This window comes from Benincasa hispida, chromosome 1 (assembly GCF_009727055.1).
Source record: "Benincasa hispida cultivar B227 chromosome 1, ASM972705v1, whole genome shotgun sequence".
Lineage (NCBI taxonomy): Eukaryota > Viridiplantae > Streptophyta > Magnoliopsida > Cucurbitales > Cucurbitaceae > Benincasa > Benincasa hispida.
The window spans coordinates 75,065,084-75,084,831 of record NC_052349.1 but is presented as its reverse complement, the minus strand read 5'-3'; the positions used below and the strand labels follow the sequence as shown (position 1 = coordinate 75,084,831).

Here is a 19,748-nt window from a genome sequence, read left to right as displayed (position 1 = left end):
AAGATTTTCATAATAAAAAAGAAGTCGGAAGTTTTTTTAGATAGACCTCATATTAAACTACAATGATGTATCAACAGGAGATTTGAGATGGAGTTTACATTTCCCTTTTAAGATAAGGATCAGATGAATATTTCTTTATTCTATATAAGTTAGGATTAGATCTTGACTTATTTAGTAAACCAAAATTCACTCGTCGCAAGTTATATATTTTTAACATTTTTAGTATCAACATTTCCATAAATTTGAAGTCTCAACATTTCTAACAATATAACCATTCTTTGATATATATATTTTCATTGATTTAAAAGATTATTTAAAAGAAAAGTCATCTTGCTCTAATTTATTTTTAACATTATGTTTCAATTCACTTACTAAATACAATATTCAATTGATTTGTAACATATCAAACTATTGACACGTGTATGATATAACATAAAATCAACTAATAGAATCTACTGCTTTGATTTCACTTCAATTAAAGAAAAAAAAAATCATAAGAGGATTTGTAAATCTACAACTCATTCACCCAAAAAAAGAAAGAAAGAAAAATTGTAGATTTAGAAATGATGGAGCAATCAATCATAAATTTGACTTTTAATTGCATTATCGTAATGGAGCTTCCTTCTATGATTGTCTCCTCATCTTGAATGCCAAGTTTTGTTTTTGACATTTCGTTGCATTGAATCTTTGTTTGTGATTAATTTCAAACTTCCTCATTAATTCAATCATACATTACATCATCACACTATACTGCTTCCATGTTTTGTTTTTTTTTTCAAATGGTTACGACGTTGACAAGTAAAGAATGCAGAAAATCTAAAAGAATAGAGAATCAATATATAGATTTACGTAGTTTACTAATAGTGTGTTAACTTATGTCTACCGGATAGAGAAATAACAATTTTATTAGAGAGAATGTTATAGCAAGACCTTTTGAAACGTCAGATAACAAATTCAAGACATTCCAATGCGAATTATCAACTAATTATACTCTAATCGTATTGTTTGTTGATGCAAATGTTGTTTGGTCCTCAATTTCTCTGTCCTTAAATGATATAAACAACTTTTCATTTACACAACATTCACTGCCACATAGGCTACAATACAAATATATATATATATACTTTTTTTGACAATATGTTGGGTGAAAAATCAAACCTCTAATTTTGAAATCGACAGTACAGGCACTACATCACTTAAGCTCATTTTGTCAACAAAGGAGAATTAGATACACTAAACTTTAAAATGTCATGTCAAATGAGAATATTTAAGTCTTAATTTTACAAAAATGTCGATAAAAATCTTGATAAAATATCACTGTCAATAAAAATTTCTAAAAAAAAGTTATTAAGAAATATTTTTTTAAAAAAAATTGTTAAATTACTAATAAATAAACATCTCCCTTTTTAAACTAATTAAAATGTCTATTATTATATATTTTATCTACATTGATGACATTTTATTGCCCATTTTCTTATGTTTTATAGATTTCTTCACGCTATACTGAAATTGTCAAGTTTCACCTCTTAAATTGATGTTAAACATATGAATATACGAAAATATCGATGAAATATTGTAATACAATATACATAACAATGAAAATTGAAAAAAAATAATCAAAGGAAAGATGAGGTTTTAGAAGCCTTTTGGGCCAAACGATATGTGTTTTTTTTTTTTTTTTTTTTTTTTTTTTTTTTTTTTCTTTTTACATTTTGATTCAATTAGTGGGTAATGTAGATTTGAACATATTCAAAAAGAAAATTACATGTCAATTATCGTTTGAGATAGGCTCACTTTAGATCTTCGAAGCAAGTTTGCACTTTGTTAATCAATTGATATAAATTTGAATTTTATGTTTAATAATTGAATCTTGGAACACAACTTAAAATTTTCTTGACATAAATTTATAGATTAAATTTTAAATTGTGATTTAATTGTTATTTAACATAAAATTTTGATTCAACTTTCATTGGATTTAATTAGTAAATATTTCACGTGGAATGAAGTAATTTAAAAATAGTGTAAAAAACAAGTTAATTTACCACGGATATGAGAACTTTAATGTGGTTGAAAATTTATGACAATTTCTAAAGGTAATTTTTTTGGAATGAATACTTATAGTTAAATTTAAAATTTAAATAGTAGGTATGAAATTTAGAACTATCAAAAGAGAAGAACAAATAAAAAATATTTGGATGAATAACATTAAAATATGATGTTAATAAAATTTGTGAAATAAAATTGATATAAATAACATATCTTAATTATTATTTAGTGGGTAATTCTTTTATAGTTTTTCGAAGGTATTGACTTTATGAAGAGACAAAGCAAAGAAAAGCCAATTTTTTGTATAATATTTTAAATGATTTTTTAAAAATTTTTTTAAATGAACTTCTTGTTTAAGGGAAAAAAATTGTTGAATATTTATTTATTTATTTTTATAAAAATGACATTTTATCCTCTAATCTCTAATTCACATAACCATTAAAAAAGAGAGAGAGAATAATTAAAATAGGAGAAAATATACCTTGTATTAGGAAATAATCATAAAATTATTTTATTTTATTAATTAAAGAAAAATGGAAAAAGAGTCCAATAATATAGATATACTAGTTAACACCATAAATTTATTCTATGCCGAAAATTTATATTATGAAAAAAAAATCATAAAATTAAATCAATATTAATAATCTCTTCCTAAATAATTTCTAACACCTATATCTCAATTTTTCCTAAGTATCTTGTCCATATCTCTATCTTCCTTATTTTTCTATGAAATATCTTTGATAGAGAATAATTTAAAAATATATATATTAGTTTTTAAAGTGGATTTCCATTCTTAGTTTAAGAATTTGAGTTTTGTTTAATACGTTGCTAAGACTTTTTTTACAACACATGCACAAAATCTTTTGATTGAAAAGTCGATAATAAAATTTTAAGACCAATTATAAATCTCAAAGAAACACCTGCAAAAAAAAAAAAAAAAAAAAAAAAGATGAAATAAATCTCAAGTGAACAGGAAAAAATGGTCTATTAACATACCCTTGTATTTGACCATATGTATTTTGTGAAAGAAAAATTATTTAAATATAGTAATGAATATACAATAAGATTTTGAAAAAGAAAAACCAGAATATTAAATTGATTTGATAATTTATTTCTACCTATTTTCAAACTCCTAGCTCCATATCTCCATCTTTTCCTAGTTATCTTGTTCATATCTCTTTGCCCTAATTTTTAAATTTTTTTGGTTCTCACTTTGTCATTGTGATTGAGAGAAAATAAAAAACGAGAGAACTTACGAAAGTGTACGAAGGGTTCCTACGAACTCATTAAAAATCAGTATACATGAGAAAAATCATATTCCCCTTTTTAGAGTGCATTACATTCCCATATTTTACCGTCGGTTCCTCCAATCTCTCAATTCTCATTCCTCACCTCTTTATTGATTAAAGTAGCAAGAATGGAGAACAAATATAATGAACAATCTCAATCTTAATATTTATATTTTGGGTACCATCCATAATTGAAATCTCCTCAAATAAAGAAAATTTGAGAAGTAACAAAAATATGTGTTGTTGCACCAAAAATATCAAAATTTATAAAGAGATAATTTTTTTCTCCAAATGTTGTAATATGGAGAGGTGTCAGGTTTCAAAAATTTTAGGTTAAAAAAGAACGTAAAATTAGAGGAATAAAGTGTGAAAATGAAGGTAAAATGAACATTAACAAAAAAAGATGGGAGCAAAGAGGGAAATGAAAAATTCTCCCCTCCTAGGCTCCTTTAACATAGTAGAGATAGAACCATAAATTTAAAAATTAATAATAATGATAAAATTTAGGAGAATAAATTCATAATTTTGAAGGACTAAATAGACATGAATCTACAGTAAATTGATTTTACTTATTAATGTTGTCCATTGAAAGTTTTTGGGAACAATTTTTTTTTTTTTTTTTCTCTAAACCTTGGGGTTACCCTGTGAACCAAAGAAATTGAAATCAACCTAACCCCAAATGTTGAACAAATAAAAATAACAATAATAATGTTAATTTGAGTTCAATGAATTTGAAATTGTGGTTCATACTTATCATGACATTGATAAATCACAATCTAACAGTGACAAATAACATAAATTTAGAGCAATTCAAATGTCAATCACATTAATTTAATTAAGAGAAACCATTTCGTGGGCAAACAATGCCGATTCACCCACTGCCTAAAAAAAGTCAATCACTTCCTTCTCTAAGAGAAATCTTATAATTGGTACCCCCATATGTATAATATAATATCCAATCGTGGAATGTTTGCATCAAAAAAATATTTGCCGCTTAGGTTTGTTCTTATGAAACATTGTCCATATATTATCAACTAATCAAGGATGGCCCTAAATGCAATTTTTACATTTAATATTTAAAAAAAAAAAAATCAGACATGAATACGTCGGGAATACACTCTTTTCTATTATTATTATTTTAGGATATGTATAATTTAATATAAAATACTAAATGCAGCCCAAAATAAAAAGCATAGAATATCAAGTTAATTATCAATTATGAGATGAAACATTTTGGTTTCTAACTTCAGTTTTTTATATTTTTATATATTTTGATTAAGAAAATGGACTTTCCTTTTGGTGTTTTTAAATTTAACATATAATTGATTTGGGATTTAAATTTGAGTCCAACACAAAAGGTTTGACCATTTTCTCCTAAAAAGAAAAAAGGCTTATCTAGGAAGTGTCCCAAATGTGTCCCTCATATCTAAAATAAAAATTAAATAAATAGAAAAAAGGACGTGGAAATTTGCGTGTCTGAAACATGTCCAACACTGATGCTCTATCGACAATGGAGTGTTCGGGTTTCGTAGGTGAGATTGTATCGTGATTACAATCTCCCATTGCAAAGAGAATAGATGAAAAACAAGGGCCATATAAAGGTTCCAACATGGCTGAGTCTTGAAGGGGCATTGAAAATTGAAATATTTCTTTGATACAAAACAGATTGTATGAATTAGACAGAAGAAAACATGGTCCACAGCGTAAAACAGGTATAATTGCGGCCATAAAATAAAAAGTACATATAAATTAGCTTGAGTTAAGCTGAAGAAATTGACACATTAAAACTACCAAAGTATAGTCAATGTAAATTACATACTGACCTTGTTATTTAACAGCAAACCGAAGCATCGGTTAAGTATCAAAGGTCTCGTTAACGCCATCAGTACCATAAGCTCTGCATCTCTTTCTTAGCTGTCAATGATTTCAGCTTAGTTAGGCTATTAAGGTTAGAAACTAGGTCTTGAGTTTTATTTTCTTCATTGTTTAGTAAGGATGAGCATCAATTAAAAAAAATCCCTCAAACCGACACTGACTTCAGTTTGATCGGTTGACTCGATTTTTCAATCTATCATGCTCACAGCTATTATTTAATATTGGTTTGATTTGATAGAGAATTTGAAATTCAAGAGTATGTTTTATGTTTTAAGATTCATTGAGTTTAATAAATGTGTTTGATAGGTAATTTAGATTCTATTTTTTAAATTTGTTTTCAAATTCTACCATCATTCAAATAGCACAAATTCTAAAAGCAACATTTTTATGTTTTTAATGAATCTGAAAATTTAAAATGCAAAACCACATTAAAGAAAAAAAAGAATAAATATATTAATAAATATAATATTTCGCATCGTAGACTGAAAATTTCTCTTTAAATTAAAATATGGACATGTAACATGTTACAAATTACATGAAACAAATAATAATTATACTAAAATTTTTAATTTTTAACCTAAAACATATTCATAAATTAATTAATATTAGTTTATATTCTAACTAATATTAATTGGATGAATAAAAATAGTTTTATAGTTATAAATACTTTATCAAATACATCTCAAACAATTATTTAAGTTAAAATAATTTTCTACAAAACACATCTCAAAACATGAAATACATTAATACAACCACATTTGTTAAATTCATTCACAATCAATCTTATCAAACGTTCAAAATGGTTAAGATTTTTCCGTGATTACTCTTTTTAACACCCACAAAAGAAATTCCCAAAGGCAGGCTTGATGATTGTTCAACACAATTTGTTTAGACAGATCAAAATACCAACTGGGCCATTGACAAATCTAACCAACCATCTAAGTTTGCTTTATTCAGCCATCTTTTATTTTTATCAAACATTTTCGATTATTTATCAAAAAATTGCACCTTTTTAACAGCATCTGCCATGCAAGAGGCATCTTGCACTCCTTTCCTTAGGACATCGATACGGCCTTGAATAAGCCGGTTCTGTTCCTCAGCCTAGAGAAAATTTCAACCATGAGAAAACTAACTTTATTTTTTAATAAATAATTAGAAAAAAAGAGAATGTTAATGGATTAGTTAATTGATAATCTTTGTAATGACTGCAAAGCCACACATAATCTATTGGCTCAGGCCATACAGAAAAAGCCAGCACCGATTGATTTCAGAAAATAGAGTGTAATGGCCAGATAATACATGTAACTTTTTTTTTATCCGTGAATGTTCGGACCAGCTTACGCACATTTCGATTAATCTCACAGGACAGCTCCTCTGACACAACAACATTTGGGTGTGCCAAGTAATACATGTAACTATCAGTAGATAGGAGAGAACCACATAGAATTTTGGGTCAGATGAACGAGTACCACATGGAATCACAAACCATGAAAATACAAGCTAAAAGAGAAGTGGTCAAATATATTGCAGTTGCTGCCTAAAGAAGCTCCACATATTATGACCTTTGCAAAGCCTTAGCTTATAAGTGTACTAAATCAAATGCATTATTGAGCCTTTTTTACCTTATATAATAAACTAGGATGCATGCTTAGGGACAGAAACAATGCAAAAGCATACTCGTTCCTATCGAATTCATATCATAGAAGATAAATAAAAAAATCATTTAATATAAAAGTACTGTTTTTGATGTGGAAAGGGGAGGCAATAGCTCTAGTTAGATTTACTGATAAAGAAAATGGGTCAGTTAAGTTGACTTGATTTAGACGAAGCGTTACAACTACAATTGTTGCTCACCGTTTTTAGCATGTCCTTCAAGTGTTGGATCTCATTCTTCTTTGTTATGGACAGAAAATTAGCAATTTCCATTATATTGGTCCTGCATTATATGTTGTTAGCTGTTAACTCCACCGGAGAAATTCAATCTGTAAACCCTACGGAAGCCTGACTCTGTAAGCCCCTTCCCATCCCATTGCATAAAAAAGAAAACATGGGAAAAAGTAGAAAATTTGCAAAAAAACCGACCTATATAGAGTCTTCATCCATAAAATAAATCTAAGGTTAAAAAATACTTATTAGTTCCAAAACTTTCTTAGAATAACAATTAGTCCCATTTGTAAAGTTGTTGTGAAGATTTAATCACATTTCTTCCATATGCAAATATATTAACTGATTAGGGACCAAATGTATTATTTATAACCTACCAAGATCATGTCGTCGTATAATAAAAAAAAATTGACACTCAAATTTAATGAGATTTGTTACCATATAACTTTTCAAGTGCAAGGACTACATTTTGGCCTATTAAAGTTTAGGAACTAAATTGTTTCAAAATTGAAAGTATAGGCGAAATTGTTACAAATTAAAGTTCATGCTTCATAAAAGTTCAAGACTAAAAGTGCCTTTTAATCCTATATCTAATTACAACATCAAATCTAGTCAATAAAATAACCTCGCAGCAGAAGGTACCTACTTCTTGGAGTACAACGGGTCTAGTTCTTGCTCTTCCAAAAGTTGTTCAACATTATCGAGTACAAGTCCCACCTGGATAAAGCAAAACGGTGACATAACGGTAGAGGGGAAGGTCACATGCATCTAGACACAAATGGCTAGCAATACATCACCACTTCAAACAAATCCCAACATATTAAATTTACCCACTACAACGTAAGTGTGACAGGAAGTTGGAAATTCAGAAGAAGATGATCATTGCATAGCATGAAATATTACAGAATGTAAAAATTGCTATAGCAATAGTTTCAATGAAGGTCCCCCGTACTCATATTAAACTTGTCCAGAGTCATGCCCATACCTTAAAATGGACACGCACATATATATACTGATCAACAGTAATAAAAAGAAGTATTACTGACCAGATTATAGGAAACAATCTAATGTCCTAAAGGTCTTTCAAACCCCCCCCCCCACCCCCCCCCCCACCAAAAAAAAAAAAAAAAGAAAGAAAAAAAGAAAAAAAGAAAAAAAGAGAAAAAAAATCTGGGCATATAATAAGTTGACAGAAACAGGAGCATTACCTGTGTTTCAACACATAATGACTCAAACTCGTCCTGTACATTTCAGATAATGGTAGAGTTACTGACCAGAAATTGATATATGTAAAAAGAGAATTAAAATGAAATGCTGTTGATAGCCACATAATATATGTGAAATTTGTCTTGAGACAAGCTTATGTGATTGCCTACTACAGCAATGGGCGACAGAACTGCACTAGTAGACTATGGCAAGCACCTTCTTTCTTGGCTGCTTTTAGTTTTTGCAACCTTACTGAAAATATGAGCAAACAGATGTACCATTCATTGAAAATCAACTGCAAGTAAATAATTTCAGCTGACAAAGTCGAATGGAAATCAGTATTGGGAACAAACATATCCTCTTCTGCACATTAACAACAGAAGATGATGCGAGATTGTGCCCTTAGTTTTTGCACACTACTGACAAGGCAATGTGCATGATACTGAAAGAAAATCTTCAACGCTTTTAGCATATTATTTAGAAAATTTCCCTTTTCCCACTCCTTAACTCTTAGGGACAGAAGCCATCAATTTTTTGGTTCACATGTACTCCGATCTTCTATTTTCAATATATATTCTTTCTATTCTAAATTATGTGTCTTGTTGTAGTCCAATGTGGCCTGTAATGTGCCCCCGTCATCAGACAAGCAACAAGCTTGCCAATTTACAGTGGACCTTACATTGTGAAAACACTAGATGAAAACTTCCACGCTAAAAATTTATATGTGATTGGAAAAGAAAATCTAATGGGTTTAATGAAGAGCTTTGGTTCTTTTGTGCGGTGATGATTGTTGATAAGTAAAGAGAACATCCAACTAGAACAACAGTAAGCCTAAGCATAAAATAAGCACTATCTCATTAAGTGCCTCGTTCAGAAAAGGGACAAAAAACATAATCACGTGATACTAATCAGGATGGACTCTGAAGCAAAACCTTGAATGGAAATATACCTCTATGTTTCCATGCAAAGAAGTTATAACCTGAAAGTTTGATGAACAACAAAATCCATTACACCAATGTCCAAGGAGACTAAAAGCAATAAGAACATATGCAAATTTGAAACAATATAAAGTAAATTACATGCTGCTAACCATTGAAGACAGTACAAGATTTGCATATTCAACAGATTTAAGAAGGATCAACAGAAGAAAACGTCCTAGAATTGTATTGGAAGAAACTCAAGATCTCCAATTTGTCCCATATGATGCTAATTTGCTTACACCTCAGCTTTCCGGTGAGGGTAAAGAGAAAACGTACAAAAGCAACACAGTATTACCTGAATGAAAAGACGATGAAGATATTCTTGCTCCGCCATCGTAAATTTCGAAAAGCATTCCCGAAACTCCTAAATTATGTAACAATAAAACACTATAAATTTTACCATCTTATAAAAGTAACCTAAAAAAGTATCTCTCATGACCAAATTGCCACTTGGAATGCAAATTCTCATTTCTAAGTACCAATTCCAAAAATTATACACATTACAGAAACCTTTCGTGCTTACCTCCCTGGAACAGGAAGTGAGGAGAGAACGAACGGCAAGCTTGAAGGACTTTTTCAGATCAATCTGGCTGGAGCTCACCGGAGTATCAATCTCGCGCTTTTTCTCCATTTTCAAAACTTTTGTACACTATCTTGCTAAATTCTGTGCTGACATTTAACAATCTGGTGGTGCAACAGTGACAAGGAAAAGAAATTAGAAAGTGGCTGCAAGTGAAACAAGATGGTGAATTTACTTTGGTCAGTGTCATCGAGTCGCGGCGGGGGAAGCGACAGTGACGACGAATGGAAAAACTGAAAACTGACGAATAAGTTGACATCCAAGAATTCTGAACTAGTTACGGGAGGTTTTCAGAGTTGAAACTAGAGATGTCCATGGGCGGGGCGGGGAGGGGAAAGCCTTCCCCATCCCCATCCTCCCCTATTCTACTCCCCATCCCTGCGAATTTCCCTGCGGGGGTCAAGGCAGGGATTCCCCGTGGAGAAAATTCCCCATTTTGATTTTTTTACCAAATTTTCATTTAGTTTCAATCAATTTTTGTTGACAATTCCTTCCTGTATCTAAAAATATGATTTAAAACCTGAGTTAGATTGGTTTGGTCCATCCGTGCTTCACAGCTCATATACCAAAAATTACTTCAGCCAAAAGTTGAAGATAGACTACCCATTTGCAATTTCTTATAATTATTTAAAAAAATAAATAAACGCTTGAATATACCAAAACTTCATATTGAATTTGATACAATTTTCTTTTTTCTTCTTTTGTGAAACTAAATTAAATTATATTTCCATCCATCTATATTACAATTCTATTCCGATTCTATGGTAGTTTATACTAAACATGAGACTCTTTGTCATTGTATCAACGAAACAATGTTAAGAAATAAATTCTATTATCACTTGTCAATGAACATCAAGCATAAGTTTGTAATGAAGGTAAAAACAATGTACATTGTTATGCTCTAACTCCTTAAAGCAGCCTTAACAGGTATAAGATCAAAGAAGTTCAAATGCCAACAGCCCCTGATGATAATATAGATTCCACTTCCACATCTGCAAAAGAGAAAGAAAAACAGTACACGTCATATACCGAAACTTATGAGTTGAAAACCAATACAACTCATTATTTTGTTTTGCCCTAATATATCAAAACTTCACAACTCATACACCCAGTTGCAATTTCTCACAATACATCATATTCATCCATCAAAACACAATCAATCCACCAAAATTATGTCAAAACTTGAAGAAGGAAGATGCAGAGAGACTATAGGTGATGAGTGAGAAAAAGTGAGGAGAATACCGGTGAAACGCGAAAGACAAGGAGATGGGAAGGGCGCTGGGAGGCAACGGGCAAGCGCTGGGCAGCGGTCGGCGGGCGCTGGGCTTGGGAATCGGAGACTGAAGGTGAAGCGAAGCCGTGAGGGAAGGACAGAGCAACTGGGTTCGGGGTGCGCGTGAGTAGAAGATGGGTGGGGTGGAATTTTTTAAAAAAATTAATATATGGGACAATTGCAACTTTAATAAAAAAAATAATAATAATTAGGCACGTGTCCCTATGTTTTGCTTTTTTACAAACATGACAAAAAACTTCCGTCTAAAAATTTGATTGTTATGTGACTGTTATGTGATTATCATACCTGCAATTACAAAAAAGTTGAAATTATGGCTTTGGTTTCTTAAAATGTATTTTTCATACAACGCAAATTCCTTTAATATATATATATAAATAATAGGGGTGCTCAAATGACCCTACAATCCGAGCAATCCAAACTACTCAACCCAAATAATAAATGTTGGGTTGGGTTAGTTTTATTTTTAGGTTGGGTTAGATTTTTTTTTTTTTTTTTTTTTTTGGCTCAGGTTGGGTTAGGTCTCAGGTTGCATCTTTAAAAAATTCAGGTTGACCCAACCCAACCCGAATTATTATTATTATTAAATAAGTTTCAATTAGGGTTCTTTATTTTTAAGACATGTAGCCACCAACCCTTATTCTCTCTTTTGCGTGAAGCCATGAAGCATCTGCAAATCCCTAACCATCTCAACCTCTCCTTCAATTTATCTCATTTCTCTCAACCTTTGCCTACCTTCTTCCTTTTCCCACCATCTGTCTATTATCTTTTTCGTCTCTCTTATTATCACTGTGGCTGCACAGTTCGCCGTCTCCTTTCGTTGTAATCACAATTGATTTCGTTACCATCATTGCACAGTCACTGTCCATGACATCGAAGAAAATACACAGAATGCTTCATCGTCGTTACCTCTCCCTTCATCCACGTTATCTCCTTCGTCTCTCTCTTTGCATCAATTTTCATTTTTGGTGGTGAATTGAATCTAAACTTCAAATTTCAGAAGTTGTCTCTCTCTTCATGTTCATCTCACTTATCTTTCTCGAGTTTTTTTTTAAAAAAAAAAAAATTAAGATCTCTAACCCAACCTAAATTCTAAAGGTTAGGTTGAGTTGGGTTTGATACTTTAATCGGGTCATTAAGGTATCAAACCAACCTGTGTACACACATAATAAATAATATATTTGTCGGGGAGGGGTGGAGTTGGGATTGAGATTGGGGCTGGGGACAAGGACGAGGACAGAAAATATAATCCTCGTCCCCGGCCCCAAATAGTAAATGAGTGAAAAAATCTCCACTTCCCCCTCCCTCCTTTAGGGGTGGGTCCTCGCGGGTTGAAATGTAAGTGTAGTGGTAATTATGTAATATTCAAAAATAAAGTGTCGATATTAGAAATATTTGAAAAATCAATCGTAAAGAGGTTCTATCGGCCCATATGGCCCAATGGGCCACGTTAATCACCAAACAGCCGTGCCCAAGTGAATGATAGAAAATAATATCACTCTTCGATTTTATCGAGGTGTCAATAAATATTTTTTCTTTTTCTTTTTTTTTTGGGATATTGTTGAAATTTTGAATTTTATATTTAATGTTCTCCTTATTAATCTCATTTTTCAATTTTTGACTTTGTTCTTGTTATTTTGTGAAATTTTAAATTTGATATTCATTTAATGTGATATTTCAAATTAATGTTTTTTTCTTTCATTTTATGAGATTTCATTTATTTTCTTTTTGAAAATCCAAATTTCATATATTCGTATATTCTATTTTAGTATATTGAATTTGTTTATGTAAAATTCGAATTGTGGGATGCAAGGCGTTCACAACGCTTCCTCTGTGGGATCTGATCCTTTCAACGTCGGGATATAGATTAACGTTACATCAATGAATCATGCATTCCTTGTCATGCACCAGTGGGCCAACTTAGGTTGTGACACATTGGTCCTCCCTTCACTGTGAGGTTAGCACACAAACTCCAATAGTGATTATATTGACGGCAATACGTCATCCACTCATAGATGTGTTGAACATATGTCGTAGATATGTTGTTGATATGTAGCGAATACTTAGCAAACATGTAGCAATCATGTAGCAAGTGTGTAGTAGACACGTTGTAAATACATAATAGACATGCTAGATATGTAGTAGACATGTTGCAGATATGTACGCCAACACATTGCATGCTACTTTTTAAGCGTCAATGCGTGCAATACGCAACCTTGGAGATGGAACAAGAAGCAGTGCAACCATCAACCTTGGAGATAGAGTTAGTGAAGTGTGCAATCCTCGAACTTGGAGATAGAGAAACAGTAGTGCAACCTTCGAACTTAGAGATGGGGAAATAATAGTGCAACCCTCGAACTTAGAGATGGAAAAGCGACAACACAACCATCAAACCTGGGGATGGAGAAACAAGTAAAGATGAAGCGGAGCCAGCTGCACTAGACTTAACATTGAAGAAGAGGCGGAGCTAGCTACATCAAACTTGACCTTGCATATGTGACGAAGTCAGCCAGATCAAACTTGACATTGCATATGTGGTGGACTCAGGCAAACCAAACTTAATCTTTCAGATGTGGTAGAGCCAGGCGGACCAGACTTGATTTTTTAGATGAGGTAGAGCCAAGCAAACTGGACTTGATCTCACAGATGAAGCGAAGTCGGGTAGACCTTGATCTTTCAGATGAGGAGGAGCCAAGCGGACCAAACTTGATCTTGCATATGAGGCCAATCCTCCGAACTTGATTTAATGAAGCATCAACCGATCTTTCGAACTTGAATTTGATGAATCATAAAAAAATACTTTGAATTTGAATTTTAAGGAGTACCGACGAAGCCTCTAAACTTGATTTTGTAGAAGCATTAGAGAAGCCTCTAAACTTGATTTTGAAGACGCGACATTGAAGCTTTCGAACTTGAGTTTGAAGATTTTTTTTTTACTTGGCTAAACTTAAAGTTCCTTTTAAGCTGCCTACATACCCTTATAATAGATAGGGATCAAGTTATAATGTAATTCAAAAGAATATTTTTTTTCTTTTGCTTTTTTTTTACTAAACTGAACTTGAAATGTAACATCCCATGAATTCGTAAAATTAAATTCAGCATTTTTATATTGATTGAGGACATTTTTGTCAATTTTGAAATTTAGTTTGTTTAAAGAAAAATTTTGGATTTTTACGTCACATTAATTTAATTTTAAGTTAATGTCAAAAATTTAGATTTTATTGGGAAAATTGATTTAATTTTGAAATTCGTGTTTTGAAGAGGAAAAGGAAAGGATTTTAAATATATATAGTTAGTTAGTTAGTTAGTTAGTTAGTTAGTTAATTGAGTTTTAAAAGAAAGAATAAAATAAAATAATGTTGGGTTTTATGTCACGAGTTTGTAAACAATGGAACTTATTCTGAAAGTTTAATAAGGTGTTATTGAATAGATGTTTTGCTTAATAGAAATCCAATAAACCTAAAAGTCCCTTGACTATTGGATGAGTACTTGAACTTTATATGGAGACATAAAGGTGGATCAGATTCGAGTAAATAATCAAAATGATCTATAGTATATGAATAAGGTTGGGTATCTTATTTTGGTAACATTATTGGATGCGGTCTGCTCTGTAGTTGTTACAAGAAGTTATGAAGTACTACAAACGAAGTGATCCTAATTCGTTCATATTGGGACACGAGAAGTGAGGGTGTCCTTGTGCAAAAGGGTTTGTACAAGATTGGACCACGAAATCAGTCACTCTTACTTTATAACGTAGTTTACTATTTAAGATTGACTATTTCAAAGCGATAACCTAGGTAATTTGACCTCAATCCTAAGCTAACTATAAACTCCTATTTATTTGGAATTATCCTTAGATTTTCATAAGTGAGGGTTGGCTCAACAGTGTCGGCTCAATAAACCTCCCATTTAAGGGGTTGGATAAATGGTTGGGGACATAGGGTGCAAGACGGAATTCACTCATATCCGCTTTAGGGATAGTAGATAGGTTGTTCCCTTAAGTGCTGATTCTGGGTATTGAACAAGGGGCCCCACCCTCTCATTGGCCCGAGAGGGACTCAGTTTTGTTGATTGGATCACAAAACAATTGTTCATTAGGGGATCAGTGGGGACTTAAGAAACAAGAGGTAATTTCAGGTTAAAACAGAGATTCGACTCAGCCGTTATTACGAACAACCTGTGAAGAGTTAACTTACTAATCATGGTTATATCAAGTAGACATGATATATCTACAGTGAGGGGAGTTCAACTATGGGTTTTAATGGAGTGACTCATTAATTAACGAATGAGGGTTAGATCGGTCTAATGGGTTTAGCCGATTAATCTTGGATCGTTGGAGCCTATGATCTGTAGGTCCACGAGGTCCCCCTACTAGCTCGAAAATGGATTAGGTCTAGAGTAGCGTGATAAGTTAACTTGAAACGTTCAAATTAGAATCAAACGGAATTGAAGAATATATATTTAAATATATGAAGATGGATTTGTGTAAAATTAATTTAATATTGGATATTAAATTAATTAGAATTATTTAAATTATTTAAAAGATGATTTATTATTTTTATTAGAAAATTAATTTATGAAATTAACTTGTAAAATTGATAAATTTTGATTTTAGAAATCAAAATCAATTTTGGATTTTGGAATTAAAAAAAAACACACACACACACACAAAATAAAAAATTGAATTTTTCAACTTCATCTTCAACTAGCTCACGAAGAACTCATTATCTTCAACATTCAATAACTCCAAGCATGAGTTGCATCCCATGCAGCAAATCTCTTTGCATGATAGTCCGCAATATATTGAAGAGATTGGAGTGAAGTTGACGTAATTGAAACCGACTGAATTTTTTCTGAAAAATTCGGGTAGAAGAATGTGTTCTTCTTTGGGTTGCTGCAGTGAGCATTCTTCATGTTCCCTTTGATTCCAGCTTATTTTGAGTCTCACAACTCAATTTAGAGCACCAAGAGAATAGTAGGGAAGATCTTGTGGTGGTCTGCACGAAGATTTGGAAAAATTTGCAGCTGAAAATCAAGATTTCAACGGTTCTTCAAAGGTATGTCTTGAAACCCATTAAATTCTGTGTGAGCATGTTTTCGTTTTTGCCAAAATTAATTAATTAGAGTGCTTATCGATCCTCATTGCTTCTGCTGCGTGCTGGTACCATCCCAACAATGGGTATCAGAGCATCAAATAAGCATTCAATTTGGTTTAATTTTGGTTTGGTGGGTGTTTTATATGAGATATATGAAATTGTTGTACTGATATGGTTTTCTAAGTTTTGGCCTTTAATTTATGTTTAATTTCTCAATTAAATTTGTAATTGGCTCTTGTTTGATGAGCTTATATATCTTCCCAAAAGTCTATAATTTATTTGGAGTCGTTAGAGTTGAAATTAAGTTGTAATTCGAAGAAACAAGCGAAGAAGCCGAGTTGTAGATTCCAGAAAATCAGCCTCTGTTCATATCATCGTTGAGCTTCAGTAGCTAAACAATCATTTAGCTTCATGTGTTAGACGATCGTGTACCTACGAGAGCTAAGCGAATACGATGGCATTACATGATCGTGTAGCTTCGGGTGGGAGCTAAGCGATGCGTTGAGTTGCTATGCGATAGCACTAAGCGATTGTTTACCTCTATGCAGCATCTAAGCGATGCGTTGAGATGCTAAGCGATAACACTACGTAATCATTTACCTATGTGTGGCAGCTGGGCGATGCGACGAGAGTTATGTGATGGCACTAAGTGATCGCTTATCTTACGCGTGCTAAACAATCAAGATGCAGCGCTAGACGATGATGCTAAACGATCGTGTAGTAAATGTTCGTGCTAAACGATGGAGTAGCACGATAGTGTTGGACACTAAGCGATCATGTAGCGTCCTCCGGCTCTAGACGATGACACTATGTAATAGAAGGTAAACACTACACGATCGTGTAGCTTGGTTAGGCGGTATGCATTGGCTGCTAAACAATCAAGCAAACACTAAACAATCAGATGAACGCATGACAATGGTCGTTGATGCTAAACGATCAGCCTTAGCGAGATTTTGAGTTAGAGTGAGAGTTCCCGGTTTGACCAGTTCTCTTAAAATCCAATCCGGTTCAGCTTCAAATGGTTTGTGGCTTGTTCAGTTTAGACTCAGCTGGTCCGGTTCAAATGGTTTGGAGCGGTTCGAGTAGTGTTGAAGCTGTTTGTGTAATAGTTAGGCTTTTACTTGATTATTTTTGCCAAAACTAAAACATATCAGTCTATGTTTAATTATTATGCATTGGATGTATGTTATAATTAAATAAATCTTGTATGTGCATACAGTATGCCATTTAGATTTAAAATTCCACCGTAGGAAGCATGCAATATACATTGAAAGTATGTTATAAATTGTTATAATATATAGTATGCATGTTAGGGTTTCTTGTATTTAATATAAGTGTTGTTGAATGTCTGTATGTTTTGGATGTTTAGCATGTCTAAAGTTTTATAAGTTATTATAAAATTGGGTTCGACATTTAAAATCCATAACAAAGAACAGTTGCATGCTCATGTAGGTTAACTACTTGTTTTAATAGTTAAAATAGGTCGTTAAACTTATAAAACTAGGGTTACAAACTCAACCGGTATATAATCCTGTCGAAGGCCGGGGGTATTTAAGTTGACGATCTACGGAACACCTCCTACCTGGGGATTATGATCGAATTATTGAGCGTTAGTAACTGGTTTTATGAGTATTCATGAGCAATGTGAGGCAATAAAAGGGTTTTTTACCTAGACATCGTAGGTTTTAGTCCATTTATAAGTGTTATACTTGGATAAACCACATAGACTTAGGGTTGTTTTTATTAGCCAGAAAAGAACCTAAGTATAAATTTACCCAAAAAGTTAGAACACTTTAGTAGTAGTCAATAACTTCTATATGATAGAGTTATTCGAAAACTTTAATGGGAAATTAATAACATACACGATATGTTATTCTTAACTCTCATGTCCCTAAAAGTTCACAGTCTGGATTTAAGTGGTATTTCGTGTCACATGGGAGTGACCTCCATACGGAAAGTATTTTTTAGCTTAAATTTAGATTCTGGTGAATAAGGGGAAGTTGTTCGAACAGAAATCGAGTTTACGATTTCAACAGCCACGTCTCCACATAGTTTACACTGTGAGATTCATATGACGCTTCGTGTCACCCTGGGGTGACCTCTATACGGAAAGTGGATGTATGCGTCAATATCAAGGTAAACGGAGGAAGTAGTTTATAGTAAGTGGGTGAAGGAAGTGTGTCAACATATCCTACGGTCTCCTCCATTAGTCTAAACCGTGATATTCCTATGTTGCGCTTGCTGATTAGCTTTAAGCGGCCTTTTGCTAGTCGTTTAACAACGGCTATCCCCACGGAGGGTTGTAACATAAGATTCGGAACAACCCAGCCTTCAGTAAAATGAATAGGGTCTTATAGTTCCGTCTTGGGTATTGTCTTCTATTTTGGAGGCATGCTCATACCATTCTATAAGATCTGAAAATGACGAGTCTACACTTACAGAATTATTAAGTGTTAATAATTTCTGATCGAAAGCGGTATCTAGATGACTATCGGAATATGAGTTATTCTGGAGATAGTACTTAGTCAAAAATGTCTTGATGAATAATATCGAGTACATTATTAAAATTGCTAAAATTTGATTGGATTTAAAAGCAATTCACTTATAGATTTTGTTTATAATTTCAGAACGACGAGTTCAATAATACAATTGTTGGCATCGGATAAACTCATCGGGGATAATTACGTGACCTAAAAATCAAATTTGAACACGATACTTATGATAGACGATTTGCAGTTTGTCTTAACTGAGGATTGTCCTCCCATTCCTAGCTTTAACACAAACCGAAATGTTCAAGATGTATATGACAGATGGGTCAGGGCAAATGATAAAGCCCATGCTTATATCCTCGCCAACCAATCTGATGTTTTGGCAAAGAAACATGAGGATATGAGTACTGCCAAAGAGATTATGGAATCTTTGCGAGGGATGTTTGGACAACCGTCCTTCACCCTAAGACATGATGCCATCAAGTACGTTTACAACAGTCGCATGAAAGAGGGGACCAATGTTCGTGAACATGCCCTGGACATGATGGTCCACTTTAATATGACAGAAGTAAACGGTGTTGTCTTGGATGAAAGAAGTCAAGTTGGTTTTAATCTAAAATCTCTTCCGAAGAATTTTCTGCAATTCTGTACGAATGCATTGATGAATAAAATAGAATACAGCTTAACTACTATGCTTAATGAGCTATAGGCTTACCAGAAAATGTTGAGAACAAAGGGTCTGGAGTCAGAAGTAAATGTTACTACTGCCAAGAAGAGAGGAACGTCCTCCAAGCCTGATGTTACCTCCTCTTTGAAGAGTAGAAGTGTAAGCCCTCTTTTCTTCTACTCTTTCTTGGAATATTAGGAAGCACATAGTTAAGATTGAACTCAGGGACTTGAGATAAAGTTTGATGTGGATATCTTGTTAAGATTTATAATTAAAAATAAAAAAAAAATTGGATTGACTTTTTTTCATTTAGGAAGAGGAAATAAGGATTTGAGGAATAATTTG

The 19,748-nt window shown here is 32.6% G+C and overlaps 1 protein-coding gene and 1 non-coding gene across 2 annotated transcripts; both read right to left on the bottom strand.

Moving 5' to 3' along the window:
- Window positions 1-4,931: 4,931 nt before the first annotated feature.
- LOC120068468 lies at window positions 4,932-11,286 on the bottom strand. Its single transcript, XM_039020288.1, has 10 exons — window positions 11,103-11,286; window positions 10,751-10,852; window positions 9,804-9,964; window positions 9,576-9,644; window positions 9,250-9,279; window positions 8,303-8,335; window positions 7,741-7,811; window positions 7,065-7,146; window positions 6,219-6,311; window positions 4,932-5,249 (listed from the first exon to the last, which is right to left on the bottom strand). Exons 3-10 carry the CDS (start codon window positions 9,909-9,911, stop codon window positions 5,190-5,192), a joined length of 546 nt encoding a protein of 181 aa, XP_038876216.1. The 5' UTR covers window positions 9,912-9,964; window positions 10,751-10,852; window positions 11,103-11,286; the 3' UTR covers window positions 4,932-5,189.
- LOC120070435 lies at window positions 8,571-8,669 on the bottom strand. The gene has a single exon (XR_005479930.1). It is a non-coding gene; the product is annotated as a small nucleolar RNA snoR99 (small nucleolar RNA).
- Window positions 11,287-19,748: the final 8,462 nt, after the last annotated feature.

Coding starts and splice junctions, on each gene's coding strand:
- LOC120068468 (XM_039020288.1), bottom strand. CDS start 9,911: ATGGAGAAAAAGCGCGAGATTGATACTCCGGTGAGCTCCAGCCAGATT. Junction 9,280..9,575: donor TTCATCGTCTTTTCATTCAG/GTAATACTGTGT, acceptor TCAAACTTTCAG/GTTATAACTTCTTTGCATGG. Junction 7,812..8,302: donor CATTATGTGTTGAAACACAG/GTAATGCTCCTG, acceptor TGCTTTATCCAG/GTGGGACTTGTACTCGATAA.